This window comes from Pagrus major, chromosome 1, assembly GCF_040436345.1.
Source record: "Pagrus major chromosome 1, Pma_NU_1.0".
NCBI lineage: Eukaryota > Metazoa > Chordata > Actinopteri > Spariformes > Sparidae > Pagrus > Pagrus major.
In genome coordinates, this window is record NC_133215.1 from 5,252,001 (window position 1) to 5,267,089 (window position 15,089).

At 42.8% G+C, this 15,089-nt stretch overlaps 2 protein-coding genes across 2 annotated transcripts; both read left to right on the forward strand.

Moving 5' to 3' along the window:
- Window positions 1-278: 278 nt before the first annotated feature.
- LOC141003615 (B-cell receptor CD22-like) lies at window positions 279-3,551 on the forward strand. The gene is made up of 6 exons (XM_073475010.1): window positions 279-357; window positions 1,652-1,912; window positions 2,011-2,271; window positions 2,390-2,483; window positions 2,597-2,663; window positions 2,845-3,551. The coding sequence occupies exons 1-6, from the start codon at window positions 279-281 to the stop codon at window positions 2,920-2,922; spliced, it is 840 nt and encodes a 279-aa protein (XP_073331111.1). The 3' UTR covers window positions 2,923-3,551.
- A 3,246-nt stretch (window positions 3,552-6,797) lies between these two features.
- LOC141003744 (B-cell receptor CD22-like) lies at window positions 6,798-14,785 on the forward strand. The gene is made up of 8 exons (XM_073475190.1): window positions 6,798-6,857; window positions 8,716-9,064; window positions 9,194-9,412; window positions 10,748-11,017; window positions 11,288-11,557; window positions 12,784-13,044; window positions 13,143-13,403; window positions 14,598-14,785. Exons 1-8 carry the CDS (start codon window positions 6,798-6,800, stop codon window positions 14,783-14,785), a joined length of 1,878 nt encoding a protein of 625 aa, XP_073331291.1.
- The last annotated feature ends 304 nt before the right edge of the window (window positions 14,786-15,089 follow it).

A 15,089-nucleotide genomic window follows, 5' to 3' on the forward strand; every position in this document is an offset into this window, starting at 1 on the left:
TATTAACAGCTTGTTATTGACTGTTCCCATTATAGTCAACAATATGGACAGCTGCTGTGATAATGGGGACAATCAAAAAGAAACAAAGACATTTTAATCAAAATAGTCGTTTTTTTGTAATATCTTAAAATAATAAATGTCCGTTTGTTCTCCAGATGCTCCAAAGCTTCCCTCTTTGTCAGTGAGTCCCTCTGCTGAGATAGTGGAGGGCAGTTCAGTGACTCTGACCTGTAGCAGTGATGCTAACCCAGCAGCTAAATACACCTGGTACAAGAAGAATGGAGATCCAGACCTTCAACCTCTCAGTAAAGAGCCACAGCTTGTCTTCAGCTCCATCCAGTCCACTGACTCTGGAGAGTATTACTGCACAGCTGAGAACGAGCTGGGGAGGAGGACGTCTGAATACTTCTCTATTAATGTGACATGTGAGTGAAACAGTTCATTTAAAAATAACAGATTAAATGTGTCCAGTCTTTGCAGGAGAAGATTTTACTGTCATGTCTACGTTCTTGTGCTCCTCATTCTCAGTCTGCTGTAATTCACTGAGCAGCTCCAGGAGACTTGAGGAGTTTTATGCTGTTTTGGGACCCAGATTCAAACAGTGCTACACACAGCTGTTCACACTTCATGGTTTAAATACTACACAATCTATTGTTGTAACACACTTAAAGGAATAGTTCACTCTAGAACAAAATTCAGTCATTATCGTCTCACCCTCATGCTGATGAGAAGTCCGGTGTAGTTTCTTATTCCTCAAAGTGCAGCTGGAGACCCGCGGGGCTACCCTCAGGCAGCAATAATCCATATAACAGGCGTAAATGGCGTCCGAGATGAAAAGGTCCATAAAACTACACAAAAACTTTGTAATATTCCTCCATACTGCTCGTCCTCTGCAATCCAAGTGTTCTGAAGTGGCGACATCCAGAGTTTACTCGAAACGATGTTATTTAGTACATTTTTCTAGCCTAAACAGTCACTATACTATATTTTCCTGGAGGCACGCTCCCGCGTGCACGTGAATCTCCCTCACAACCGATTGCACTACGGAAGCCACGCAAGACAAGATCAACGAAACTCGTGATAGATACACACGGGTATTTACTTCCAGCTGTGAGTTTCAAAGTTTCAAATCACTAGTGCAGGCAGATCCCTCTTGTGTTTGTGTGTCACTCGGTCGCTCACAGCTGGATGTAAATACCGGTGTTTATCTAATGCGAGTTCTGTTGATCTTGTCTGGCGCGGCTTTCGTAGTGCAATCGGCTGTGAGGGAGACTCGCGTGCACGCGGGAGCGTGCCTCCAGGCAAATATAGTATAGTGACTGTTTAGGCTAGAAAAATGTACTAAATGACATCGTTTCAAGTAAACTCTGGATGTCGCCACTTCAGGACACTTGGATTGCAGCGGACGAGCAGTATGGAGGAATATTACAAAGTTTTTGTGTAGTTTTATGGACCTTTTTGTCTCGGACGCCATTTACGCCTGTTATATGGATTATTGCTGCCGGAGGGTAGCCCCGCGGGTCTCCAGCTGCACTTTGAGGAATAAGAAACTACACCGGACTTCTCATCAGCATGAGGGTGAGTCGATAATGACTGAATTTCATTCTAGAGTGAACTATTCCTTTAACCTATTCTCTTAATACATCTCTAGATGCTCCAAAGCTTCCCTCTGTGTCAGTGAGTCCCCCTGCTGAGATAGTGGAGGGCAGTTCAGTGACTCTGACCTGTAGCAGTGATGCTAACCCAGCAGCTAAATACATCTGGTACAAGGAGACACAAACACTGATTCAAGGACCAGAAGGCGTCTATCATTTCTCCTCCATCAGCTCTGAGGACAGAGGGATCTACTCCTGCAAGTCTGAGAATCAGTATGGAGAGATCAACTCTTCATCTCTATTTATAGACGTCCAGTGTGAGTAACATCAGGAAGTCACTTAGACTGACAATGAAACTAAAATAAAATGTTGACTAATATTGATTAGTTGTCTCTCTGTACATGTTCTCCTCCAGATGCCCCAAAGCTTCCCTCTGTGTCAGTGAGTCCCTCTGCTGAGATATTGGAGGGCAGTTCAGTGACTCTGACCTGTAGCAGTGATGCTAACCCAGCAGCTAATTACACCTGGTACAAGGAGAATGAAGACTCACCAAAAGCATCAGGACAGATCTTCACCATCACTGACTTCAGAGCTGAACACAGTGGGAATTATTACTGTGAAGCCCAGAACAGAAGAGGATGTCATAACTCCACCTTACAGCTGACTGTTGTGGCAGGTGAGACACTAACTGGTTGATTAACAGACAATAACACCTGGGAAACTGATCAATGAATCAAACCCTACGAGTGAGGTCCACTACAGTCCATCTAATAACTGTCTATCTCCATTTCCAGGGAGCTCAACAACAACAACGATGATAAACATCATCAGGTTGACTCTGGTGGTTGTGATGTCGGTTCTGCTGCTTCTGTTTTGTCTGTGGATGAGGTGAAACTACAAACATTAATCAGTTCCATCACTGATCTGTTACTCTGAATATTTACTTTCATGTTTTTTGAATTTTTAATGAACATTTGTGTTTGTTTGTCAATTTGATTCAGGAAGAAGAAAACTCTGAGCTCCATCACTGAACCAAATGAACCCATAGAGACTATGGAGATGAGAGAGGTATTGGGCCACAGTGACGAGAAATTAGCACATTTACTGTAGATGTTTTTATAACAAAGATCAATTTCAGGAGACAGTTCTGCTTTAAACATGTCTGAGTTTGTTGTCATTTAAAATCTGATTGTATCCACGTTCCATTTATGAGGCCTTTGACTCTCATCTTGTTGTCTCTCCCCATCAGTTGGAGTCTGATCCTGATTACGCCAACATCTCACCTTTGAACAGAGAAACTGCAGCATGTGGCAGAAGTTATGAGTAGCATGCAGCTTTATGTTTACCTGTGAAGGTACATTACACATGTTAAGTATTATACTTGGTATGCAACAAGCTATTTTATCTTTTAATGCTTATAATATAACATTTTATTCTAATGCAGTAAATTGCTTTGAAGAAATACTGATTGGCCTATCACACCACACCTGTCCAGGCAGAGAAAGACATGTGGAACAGGAAGCACAGTATCTCACAGCATGTACATTATATATTAAAACACATTGAAATGTAACATGAGCCCAGCTCTATCACACTCTGTAGCTGTAACTTTTTCAAAGTATTGCAGTGGCTGATTTAAATAAACATCCAGCCTCCAACAACAACTCTGTAGTTTGAACATTGTTTCAGTTCCCTCTCTGTGCTGCAGAGGGCGACAGTGTGCAGAAAGTTTTGGATTTCAGCTTTAATCAAACTTTTTTTGTGTTTAGTCTTCAGAATAAAGGTTTTATTTACCAATAATGGACACAAATAAAATGCAAATCAGTTTGTTTTCTCTGACTTGTTCCTTACTTTCTCATTATTTGTCCATTGATGAAACTGAATGTGATAAACTTTGATGCTCACCCTGAAACAACAAGGAACTGTTTGATCAAATAAAGCTGACTTACCTTAACTAATGTCATGACCCTGAGTCATTGTGTTTGTATTTGTTGCTGATCTGTCTCTCCTCCTCAGTGTGTGTGTGTGTGTGTGTTTCTGATTGAGAGCAGGTTGGACCTGCTGATTGGCTGGCTCAGCTTGATTACTGACACAGGATTGGTCAGAGGAAGGAGACCTGCTGGCTGACTGCAATCTCCTTCTCCACCAATCTTCCACTTCCAACATGGACCAGTGTCGAGTCTGACTAGTGTTTAGTTTGTGATATGTAATCCAGTTGTGAATAACTCAGCTGCAGTACAATCTGGTACATCTGAAGTGTTTAAATAGACAGAGAGCAGTAGCATAGTAGGAGGGAGAAGCCCTTTTTTCTTTGATAACCCTTTTCTCCTGTTTATCCTGATTTTAGGAGTTAGGTTAGATTTTGTCTTTTGTTTATATTTTTGATCTGTGGCAGGAAGTTAGGGTGACAGATTCTTGTGTTTGTTGTGTTGGCCTTGTTCTCTCTCTGAAGCAAAATAAATGCTACTTTGAATGTGACTCCTCTGTGACACTGGCTTTCTCGGGAGTGAAAAGAATGGGGAGACACGCATCATGTTTTGTCTTGGGTTCCCCTGGACCAGCGGCGTAACATGATTTGGGGGCTCAACCGTTCTTTTCTTTGTCGATCGTCGTCGTGAATCGGGTGAGTTTGGTTAATCTTTATGTCCTCATCTCTGCTTGTTTGTTTGGCAGTTTTTTCTTTTGTGGGAGTTTAATTTAGAGGACTTTACTATTAATCCGTCTGATACATTGAAGAGATGTAAGAAAGCTGACGTAATTTTGATGTGTCGGTGCCTGTTAATGCTAAGAAGCAGTGATTAAAGGAGCTTCTGTGTGATAAGCTGAGTGAAAGGAGCTTGTTTGGTGAGCCAGCTCCTATAGTGGGAGCTGAACCGGGTGTACTGGCTAGTATTCCTGCCCCACTCCATGCCCTCCCTGTTTAGACTGGTATGTCTACGGAGCAGCTAAAGTTGACTCGGTGCAAAACCGGGAGTTGGAGGTGAAAGCCATGCATTGAAGGTTGGAAGCTCTTGAGATAGAGCGGCGAGCTGCTGCAGCAGCCAGTCCCTCAGCTACACAGTCACCCTCCCAGGCGCCCCAAGACAGCTTTGATGTTAGCAGGCACACTGCACTATTTCCACCTTTCAAAGAGTCCGAGGCAGACTCGTATTTCAACGCATTTGAACGCATCGCTGCTACGTTAAAGTGGCCAAAAAAATGTGTGGTCTCTGCTCTTACAATGTAAGCTAGTGGGTAAAGTCCAAGAGGTGTGCACGTCTCTGTCAATTGAGGACAGCCTGAATCACGACACTATGAAAGCCACCGTCCTTCGTGCATACCAGTTAGTCCCGGAAGCCTATAGGCAAAGATTTAGAAAGTGTGAAAAAACTGCCACCCAAACGTATGGGGAGTTCACGAGGGAAAAAGGTGCGCTGTTTGATAAATGGTGCCAAGCCTGTAAAGTTGAAACCTTTGAGGGTTTGCGTGAGCTCATACTGATGGAAGAGTTTAAAAAACGGCTTCCTGAGAAAATTGTTGACTCTTGCTGAAAAGAAAACACCTGGATGAGGAGCATTTTGTGTCATCCGAAAAATGGTGCAAACATCTGCATATCAATGTGCATTCAACAGCCTCTGTCATGGTTTCATAGTCATTTCCTGTTTTATTTTGAAGGTCTCTCCTCATGTCATATTTTGCTTTTCACTTCCTCCCTCTCAGCTTGTTTTCCTGTTCACCTGTTTTTGAATTGTTAATCAGTCCCTGTCTATTTAAAACTGTGTTCCCAGCACTTCTTTGGTTTGTACTTTATTTAGTTGTTGTATTTTTTTGTACTTCTTTAATTCTTGTATTGGCTTCTGCCTGCTCCTCCTGTTTTTCTTGCTTTTTGGATTTTGTATTCAGACTTCAGCTTCGTTATTAAAGCTCGCCTGTTGTTCTTTACCCTGCCTGCCTCCTGAGTGTCTTGTGTTTGGGTCTTCACCATTTTTACGACTCGTAACAATACCAACTGACCAACAATGGACCCAGCGGACACAGAATCTCTGGTGGAGGAGCTGAAGAGGTACTGCTTAATTTTTTAGACTGAACTCAATCACAGTTTCTGCGGACTTTAAGCTCAGGCTGTTTTCCTACAACTTAATCGAAAAAGACACTCTGCTCAAGACCAAGGCTGTTGGACCCACAATTTGCAATTACTGACTTCACTAACAGCCTGCTAACCTCCCGCCTGCTCCAGCTCCTGTCTCAGCTAGCCACCCCCTGCTAGCCTTGCTTCCTAGCACCGTGGAGGTCTCACCGTCCGGCCCCATGGAGGGTCTGCTGCCCTGTGGTTGCGAGTCTCCCCTGTTGATGCAGGTCTTGTTCCTGGGTCAGTCGACGCCTCTCCGGCCCCTGAGTTTCCAATCCCTGCTGACTCACCAACAGACCCCCCAGAACATCATTCAGCAGCCTTCTGTGACACCCAGCGACACCTGCCTCATGCCATAGTCCCGGTACCCAGTTTCCAGTCTCGGGTCCTGCTGCCATGTTGCCTGCCTCCTTCTCTGGTGTCCAGCTGCTAGGCTCTGGCGTCCAAGGGCCTTCAACGGTACCAAGACTCTGGTCCTGGTCTCCAGCTTCCCGAGGGCTTCCAACTCTGCCGCTGGTCTCGTGGCCTCCAGCCCGTCATGGTTTGATATTAAAGCTTGCCTCTTGTTCTTTACCCTGCCTGCCTCCAGGGTGTCTTACGTTTGGGTCCCCACTATTGTTGCTACACGTAACATCCAGTTTATTGTCTTAACTATACCTCACACACACTCTGATGAATGTCTGGTTTAGGCTTTTTAATTTAATCAAAGCTCAGATTAAAATCAAGGCTGACTGAACCTTTGCTGTCCTGCTGCCTCGCCTTTGGAACAATATCACATTTAGTGTTCAGTTTGCTGATACGTCCATGTTTTACCTGCATTGTTTGTAAAGCAACAGTAAGAATCATTTCTTCATTTCATCTTGAGGGTTCACAGGCGTTGTCTTTTCATACATATTAATCAGATAAAGAGGAAGGAAGCAGCCAGTTAACACCTCGATGTGTGTTTAAGACAAGTGAACCAACCAGAGAGAGACAAACTGTCTCGTGACCACGTCCACCCTCTTTATTTAGAAGTGTTTGGTGAGATGAACTGACATTCAGTACTTCTCATGTATGTGATCGACCTGCTGATTTAACAGACGTGAGGAGAAGCTATGAGTTTAACAGCAGCAGCGAGTGGATTTGTTGTCGTCCTTCTCTCTGTTCAAGGTACTGTACATCTACATTTATACTGTAAGACTGTTAGCATGGAGGGTTTTATAGTAAAGACTTGATGTGTGATGTCATGCAGTGTGATGTGATCCCTGATTCACCAGACATTCACTTGTCTTTTTTATATTGAAGTCTTTACAGGACGACCAGCACAGAGCTGGGTCTGTTTTTTACACCTGAGACATCTCTGTACACTTCTACCTTAAACTTTATAAACTGCACAGGTAGAGACAGTAAAGCTGTGTTTGTGTGGATGTACAGTGACTGTACATACTGTACATTAACAAAGGAGAAATCTGAAGAGAAAATCTGTTAAATAAAAAGAATCACTCTGAGGAACTTCCTCCATCGTTCAAACTTCCTCCAAACTCAACTTGAGCCTGCGTTGGTACGTGTTAGAGGCTGGTCGATGTGCTGCGATAGCATATTTAACACATTAACCAGAGTTCAGAAATAACACCAGTCGGTATCATGTCTTTCACGTCACAAGAAATTAAATACTGTTAGAGTCACAAAATGAATAACAAGTGTAAGTCACACAAATTAACATTTTTGTATAAAGAATGGGATTAAATGGGTTTATAAAGTGGAGGTGTTGCTTGTAGTAATGAAGCCACAGAGAATTATCACCCGACTCCAGTTCCTGTCAGCTTCACTGAGTTTTTTTGTTTTATTTTTCTAACTTAATTATTTTAGTTCACTCTCAGTTTTCTCATCAGCCTCGTTTCCTGCTGCAGCAGCTGTTTTCAGTGACAAATCCCTAAAAACCAACTGTACACTACCTGCCCAGCACCAAAAAACAAAGTTAGCATCTGGCTGGAGACCAAAGTAGAGTATTTAGCTGTTAGACAGATATTTCCCTCAGTATTTGTGAGTCTTTCTTGCTTCAGGATAAATTTGTCAGTGTTTTCTATCTGTGAGAAAAGTTGCTCACACCTCAGAGTTCTGCATTTCTCTACACATTCACACTCTGCAGCAGCCTGACCACAGGAAGATAAGCAGCCAGCAGACACTTTTTTCATGCGTCACACACTTCTTATAAGTACTTCTCTCTAAGTACTGTGTTAAAGTGCACAGTGTCAATACATTGTTGCTCCTTCACTGCAGCCTCTGTGTGATGTCCGTCCTCAGTGCTCTCAGAGATCATGTGCACATCTTTCACTGTTACTTTGCTTTAAATATTCTACGTACCGTTCTAGTTAAGATAACAGAGACTGCCCAAAAACTTGTTGATGAATTTTCATTCATCTGATTAACACAGGTGAGAAAGGAGATTCAGGAGACGTGATGCCTTACGTTGAAGTATTTAATGAAGCTCCATGGAGGAGAACATAGCTCAACAGTACATGTAGTGAGACAGTGTATTGCTTCACCAGTGCTGAAGGACACTTCCTGGTCTCTGACTATTTAACCTGCTACTGAATACTGCTTGTTTAATTCACGTTGTAATCAATGGAAGAAGATGGATTTTGGTCGATCATGAAGCTGGTGTGTTTCTCGTATGAGATATAGTGAAGGTTAGTGAAGGCACAGGAACCTCTGCACACACATGAGCCTGTGACCCCGAGCATGACCTCAGGGTAACTCTACCTCCTCTGTAAGCAGAGTGGGAGATGTATATAGACAAATGTACTACTATGAACCTATGAGACTGAACATGTGAAAATTCCTTTACAAAACCGTCTGAAGGCTGCCTTTGCTCGCCCACCCCAAACACAAGTTTGTATGAAGAGAGCCACTGTATTTTGGGAAGTGTAGCTTCACAGACTGAAGCTCCTCCACTACAGTGAAAATCTGTCTCCTGATGATGTTTTGAGTCTGATCGAAGTTTCTGATGTTCTCTGTCTTACAGTGATACAGGGTCAGGATGACTGGGGAGTGACTTACAGCTCTACTGAGATCTGTGCCTTAAAAGGATCAACAGTGGAAATAAACTGCACATACACATACCCATCCAGAATAGATGGTGGTGATACTGAAGTTAAGGAAACATTCTGGTTTACTAAACTGAGTGGAAATCAACCTGTGGATCTGAGTACAGACTCAGATTATCAAGGTCGTGTTGAGTACAGTTGTTATGAGAAGAGCTGCACTCTGAGAATCACAGACCTGAGAGAGAGCGACTCAGCTGAGTACAAGTTCAGCTTCATAACCAACCAACCAGGTGGGAGATATACTGGTTCACCTGGAGTCACTTTGAGGGTCACAGGTAACATTTTCATTCATATTTTAATTATTTCCAAATGTTCAACATCTAGACAACAATAATATAAATGTCTTGTGTGTGTATGTTGATAGTTTGTCTAAAATAACATTCTTGTTCCTTCTTCACATCCAGATCTCCAGGTGAAGGAGAGCAAATCCTCAGATCCTAGCTGGAGAGACCTGAAGTGTCACAGCAGTTGTCGTCTACCTGATCGTTCTTCCTACATCTGGTACAGAAATGGACATAAAATTCAGTCACAAACATCTTCTACTTATTTAGTCTACATTAATTCTGCAGACAGTTATTCCTGTGCTGTTGAAGGACATGAGGATTTCCCCTCTCCTCCAGTGTGTGAGTTTACTACACTAACATAACACCATCTGATGGAGTCTTATAACTACATGTATTTTAATATGGAGACCCTCATTGTGACTCTTCATCAACTCTGGTTTAAAAATGATCAAAACTTTGTTTTATCTTTCAGGTGTCAATGATCGACCCTGCGACAGAGTGATTTACACTGACAGAAGCATCTGTGCCTCCAAAGGCTCATCAGTGGACATTTCTTGCACTTACAGCAGTTTTTACATTATCAAATCTAAATTCTGGTTCAGTCCTGAACGTTCTCATCAGTGGCAGAGTCCTTCACAGCCTGAGGACCTTAGTGAAGACTCCCAGTTTGCAGGTCGTGTTCAGGTCCTTGAAACAGAGAGAGGACGCTCCACTCTGAGAATCACTGACCTGACAGAGAGTGATTCAGCTCAGTATCGCTTCAAATTCAACACAACAAGCTTTGAATGGATCAGTAGTTTACCTGGTACAACTCTGACTGTCACAGGTACTGATGAACACACACTGATGTAAAACATCAACATAGCACATTTAGAAACAGTGAACATGTTGAAAATGATGGATCATCATGAGTTTGTGTAATAATGACTGTTGTGTTGGCACTAATGTTCACTGCTAGTTCTAGGAATAGTAACTGTTGTGTTGTCGTGTGTGTACATCTATCACTGATTTCTGTCAGAACCAGTGATAATAATATTGTTTCTTGTTCTCATATCCAGCTCTGCAGGTGCAGGTGACCAGAACAACAGTCCACCAGTCTTATACTGAGGCAGAGCTGAAGTGTCACAGCAGCTGCAGTCCAGCTGGTCGTCTTTCCTACGTCTGGTTCAAGAACGGACAGAAAGTCACAGGGGTGGAGACATCTTCTTTTAAAGGCCGGGTTTATCCTGGAGACATCATCTCTTGTGCTTTGAAAGGACATGAGAACTACGGCTCTCCTTCAGAGTGTGAGTTTGATCCACTGTATCAGGAAAAAGACATACATACACACTGGCTTCTGAAAGTTGTAGATGCAGCAGAATTAAATGTATCTGGATAAAGTTAAACTGCTACAACTAGAGGAGCCTTTGTAAGAGAAGCAATATTCACACTGTCAGGACTCTGCAAACAGGACCTGAACACAACCAGCATGTACAGTATGGATAACAATGTGTAAAGGTTTTGAAAATCACAAATTATTGACAGTTTGTTATTGACTGTCAGTTCCCATTATAGTCAACAATATGGACAGCTGCTGTGATAATGGGGACAATCAAAAAGAAACAAAGACATTTTAATCAAAATAGTCGTTTTTTTGTAATATCTTAAAATAATAAATGTCCGTTTGTTCTCCAGATGCTCCAAGACTTCCCTCTGTGTCAGTGAGTCCCTCTGCTGAGATAGTGGAGGGCAGTTCAGTGACTCTGACCTGTAGCAGTGATGCTAACCCAGCAGCTAAATACACCTGGTACAAGAAGAATGGAGATCCAGACCTTCAACCTCTCAGTAAAGAACCACAGCTTGTCTTCAGCTCCATCCAGTCCACTGACTCTGGAGAGTATTACTGCACAGCTGAGAACGAGCTGGGGAGGAGGACATCTGAATACATCTCTATTAATGTGACATGTGAGTGAAACAGTTTATTTAAAAATAACAGATTAAATGTGTCCAGTCTTTGCAGGAGAAGATTTTACTGTCATGTCTACGTTCTTGTGCTCCTCATTCTCAGTCTGCTGTAATTCACTGAGCAGCTCCAGGAGACTTGAGGAGTTTTATGCTGTTTTGGGACCCAGATTCAAACAGTGCTACACACAGCTGTTCACACTTTATGGTTTAAATATGACACAATCTATTGTTGTAACACACACTTAACCTATTCTCTTAATACATCTCTAGATGCTCCAAAGCTTCCCTATTTGTCAGTGAGTCCCTCTGCTGAGATAGTGGAGGGCAGTTCAGTGACTCTGACCTGTAGCAGTGATGCTAACCCAGCAGCTAAATACACCTGGTACAAGAAGAATGGAGATCCAGACCTTCAACCTCTCAGTAAAGAACCACAGCTTGTCTTCAGCTCCATCCAGTCCTCTGACTCTGGAGAGTATTACTGCACAGCTGAGAACGAGCTGGGGAGGAGGACGTCTGAATACATCTCTATTAATGTGACATGTGAGTGAAACAGTTTATTTAAAAATAACAGATTAAATGTGTCCAGTCTTTGCAGGAGAAGATTTTACTGTCATGTCTACGTTCTTGTGCTCCACATTCTCAGTCTGCTGTAATTCACTGAGCAGCTCCAGGAGACTTGAGGAGTTTTATGCTGTTTTGGGACCCAGAATCAAACAGTGCTACACACAGCTGTTCACACTTTATGGTTTAAATACTACACAATCTATTGTTGTAACACACTTAAAGGAATAGTCCACTCTAGAACGAAATTCAATCATTATCGACTCACCTTCATGCTGATGAGAAGTCCGGTGTAGTTTCTTATTCCTCAAAGTGCAGCTGGAGACCCGCGGGGCTACCCTCCGGCAGCAATAATCCATATAACAAGCGTAAATGGCGCCAGAGACAAAAAGGTCCATAAAACTACACAAAAACTTTGTAATATTCCTCCATATTGCTCGTCCGCTGCAATCCAAGTGTCCTGAAGTGGCGACATCCAGAATTTACTTGAAACGACGTCATTTAGTACATTTTTCTAGCCTAAACAGTCACTATATTACATTTTCCTGGAGGCACGCTCCCGCGTGCACGCGAATCTCCCTCACAGCCGATTGCACTACGGAAGCCACGCAAGACAAGATCAACGAAACTTGTGATAGATACACACCGGTATTTACTTCCAGCTGTGAGTTTCAAAGTTTCAAATCACTAGTGCAGGCAGATCCCTCTTGTGTTTGTGTGTCACTCGGTCGCTCACAGCTGGATGTAAATACCGGTGTTTATCTAATGCGAGTTCTGTTGATCTTGTCTGGCGCGGCTTTCGTAGTGCAATCGGCTGTGAGGGAGACTCGCGTGCACGCGGGAGCGTGCCTCCAGGCAAATATAGTATAGTGACTGTTTAGGCTAGAAAAATGTACTAAATGACATCGTTTTGAGTAAACTCTGGATGTCGCCACTTCAGGGCACTTGGATTGCAGCGGACGAGCAGTATGGAGGAATATTACAAAGTTTTTTTGTAGTTTTATGGACCTTTTTGTCTTGGACGCCATTTACGCTTGTTATATGGATTATTGCTGCCGGAGGGTAGCCCCGCGGGTCTCCAGCTGCACTTTGAGGAATAAGAAACTACACCGGACTTCTCATCAGCATGAGGGTGAGTCGATAATGACTGAATTTCATTCTAGAGTGAACTATTCCTTTAACCTATTCTCTTAATACATCTCTAGATGCTCCAAAGCTTCCCTCTGTGTCAGTGAGTCCCCCTGCTGAGATAGTGGAGGGCAGTTCAGTGACTCTGACCTGTAGCAGTGATGCTAACCCAGCAGCTAAATACATCTGGTACAAGGAGACACAAACACTGATTCAAGGACCAGAAGGCGTCTATCATTTCTCCTCCATCAGCTCTGAGGACAGAGGGATCTACTCCTGCATGTCTGAGAATCAGTATGGAGAGATCAACTCTTCATCTCTATTTATAGACGTCCAGTGTGAGTAACATCAGGAAGTCACTTAGACTGACAATGAAACTAAAATAAAATGTTGACTAATATTGATTAGTTGTCTCTCTGTACATGTTCTCCTCCAGATGCTCCAAAGCTTCCCTCTGTGTCAGTGAGTCCCTCTGCTGAGATAGTGGAGGGCAGTTCAGTGAATCTGACCTGTAGCAGTGATGCTAACCCAGCAGCTAACTACACCTGGTACAAGGAGAATGAAGACTCACCAAAAGCATCAGGACAGATCTTCACCATCACTGACGTCAGAGCTGAATACAGTGGGAATTATTACTGTGAAGCCCAGAACAGAAGAGGACGTCATAACTCCATCTTACAGCTGATTGTTGTGGCAGGTGAGACACTAACTGGCTGATTAACAGACAATAACACCTGGGAAACTGATCAATGAATCAAACCCTACAAGTGAGGTCCACTACAGTCCATCTAATAACTGTCTATCTCCATTTCCAGGGAGCTCAACGACAACAACGATGATAAACATCAGGTTGACTCTGGTGGTTATGATGTCGGTTCAGCTGCTTCTGTTTTGTCTGTGGATGAGGTGAAACTACAAACATTAATCAGTTCCATCACTGATCTGTTACTCTGAATATTTACTTTCATGTTTTTTGAATTTTTAATGAACATTTTTGTTTATTTGTCAATTTGATTCAGGAAGAAGAAAACTCTGAGCTCCATCACTGAACCAAATGAACCCATAGAGACTATGGAGATGAGAGAGGTATTGGGCCACAGTGACGAGAAATTAGCACATTTACTGTAGATGTTTTTATAACAAAGATCAATTTCAGGAAACAGTTCTGCTTTAAACATGTCTGAGTTTGTTGTCATTTAAAATCTGATTGTATCCACGTTCCATTTATGAGGCCTTTGACTCTCATCTTGTTGTCTCTCCCCATCAGTTGGAGTCTGATCCTGATTACACCAACATCTCACCTTTGAACAGAGAAACTGCAGCATGTGGCAGAAGTTTTGAGTAGCATACAGCTTTATGTTTACCTGTGCAGGTACATTACATATGTTAAGGATTATACTTGGTATGCAACATGCTATTTTATCTTTTAATGCTTATAATATAACTTTGTATTCTAATGCAGTAAATTGCTTTGAAGAAATACTGATTGGCCTATCACATCACACCTGTCCTGCTAGAGAAAGACACGTGGAACAGGAAGCACAGTATCTCACAGCATGTACATTATATATGAAAACACATTGAAATGTAACATGAGCCCAGCTCTATCAAACTCTGTAGCTGTAACATTTTCAAAGTATTGCAGTGGCTGATTGAAATAAACATCCAGCTTCCAACAACAACTCTGTAGTTTGAACATTATTTCAGTTCCCTCTCTGTGCTGCAGAGGGCGACAGTGCAGAAAGTTTTGGATCTCACCATTTTTGCAACGTGTAACGGTACCAACTGACCAACAATGGACCTAGCGGTCCCACTGTCCAGTACCATGGAGGGTCTGCTGCCCTGTGGTTGCGAGTCTCCCCTGTTGACGCAAGTCTTGTCCCTGGTTCAGTCGACGCCTCTCCGGCCCCTGAGTTTCCAATCCCTGCTGACTCACCAACAGACCCCTCAGACCATCATTCTGCAGCCTTCTCCGACACCCAGGCAGACCTGCCTCATGCCATAGTCCTGGTGCCCAGTTTCCAGCCTCCAGCCCTGCTGCCATGTTGCCTGCCTCCTGCTCTGGTGTCCAGCTGCTAGGCTCTGGCTTCCAAGGGCCTCCAACAGTACCAGGACTCTGCCCGTCATGGTTTGATATTAAAGCTAGCCTCTTGTTCTTTACCCTGCCTGCCTCCAGAGTGTCTTATGTTTTGGTCCTCACTTTTGTTGCTACACGTAACATCCAGTTTATTGTCTAAACATTAGCTCACATACATTCTAATAATAATAATACATTTATTTTATATAGCGCTTTTCAGGATACACAAAGACACTTTACAGGTTAAAAAGCAGAATGATAAAAACAACACAGTAAAAATACAAAAAGAGAGAAGTTATACATTAA

Coding starts and splice junctions, on each gene's coding strand:
- LOC141003615 (XM_073475010.1), top strand. CDS start 279: ATGGAGATCCAGACCTTCAACCTCTCAGTAAAGAGCCACAGCTTGTCT. Junction 1,913..2,010: donor TCTATTTATAGACGTCCAGT/GTGAGTAACATC, acceptor GTTCTCCTCCAG/ATGCCCCAAAGCTTCCCTCT. Junction 2,272..2,389: donor ACAGCTGACTGTTGTGGCAG/GTGAGACACTAA, acceptor CTCCATTTCCAG/GGAGCTCAACAACAACAACG.
- LOC141003744 (XM_073475190.1), top strand. CDS start 6,798: ATGAGTTTAACAGCAGCAGCGAGTGGATTTGTTGTCGTCCTTCTCTCT. Junction 9,065..9,193: donor AGTCACTTTGAGGGTCACAG/GTAACATTTTCA, acceptor CTTCACATCCAG/ATCTCCAGGTGAAGGAGAGC. Junction 11,558..12,783: donor CATCTCTATTAATGTGACAT/GTGAGTGAAACA, acceptor ATACATCTCTAG/ATGCTCCAAAGCTTCCCTCT.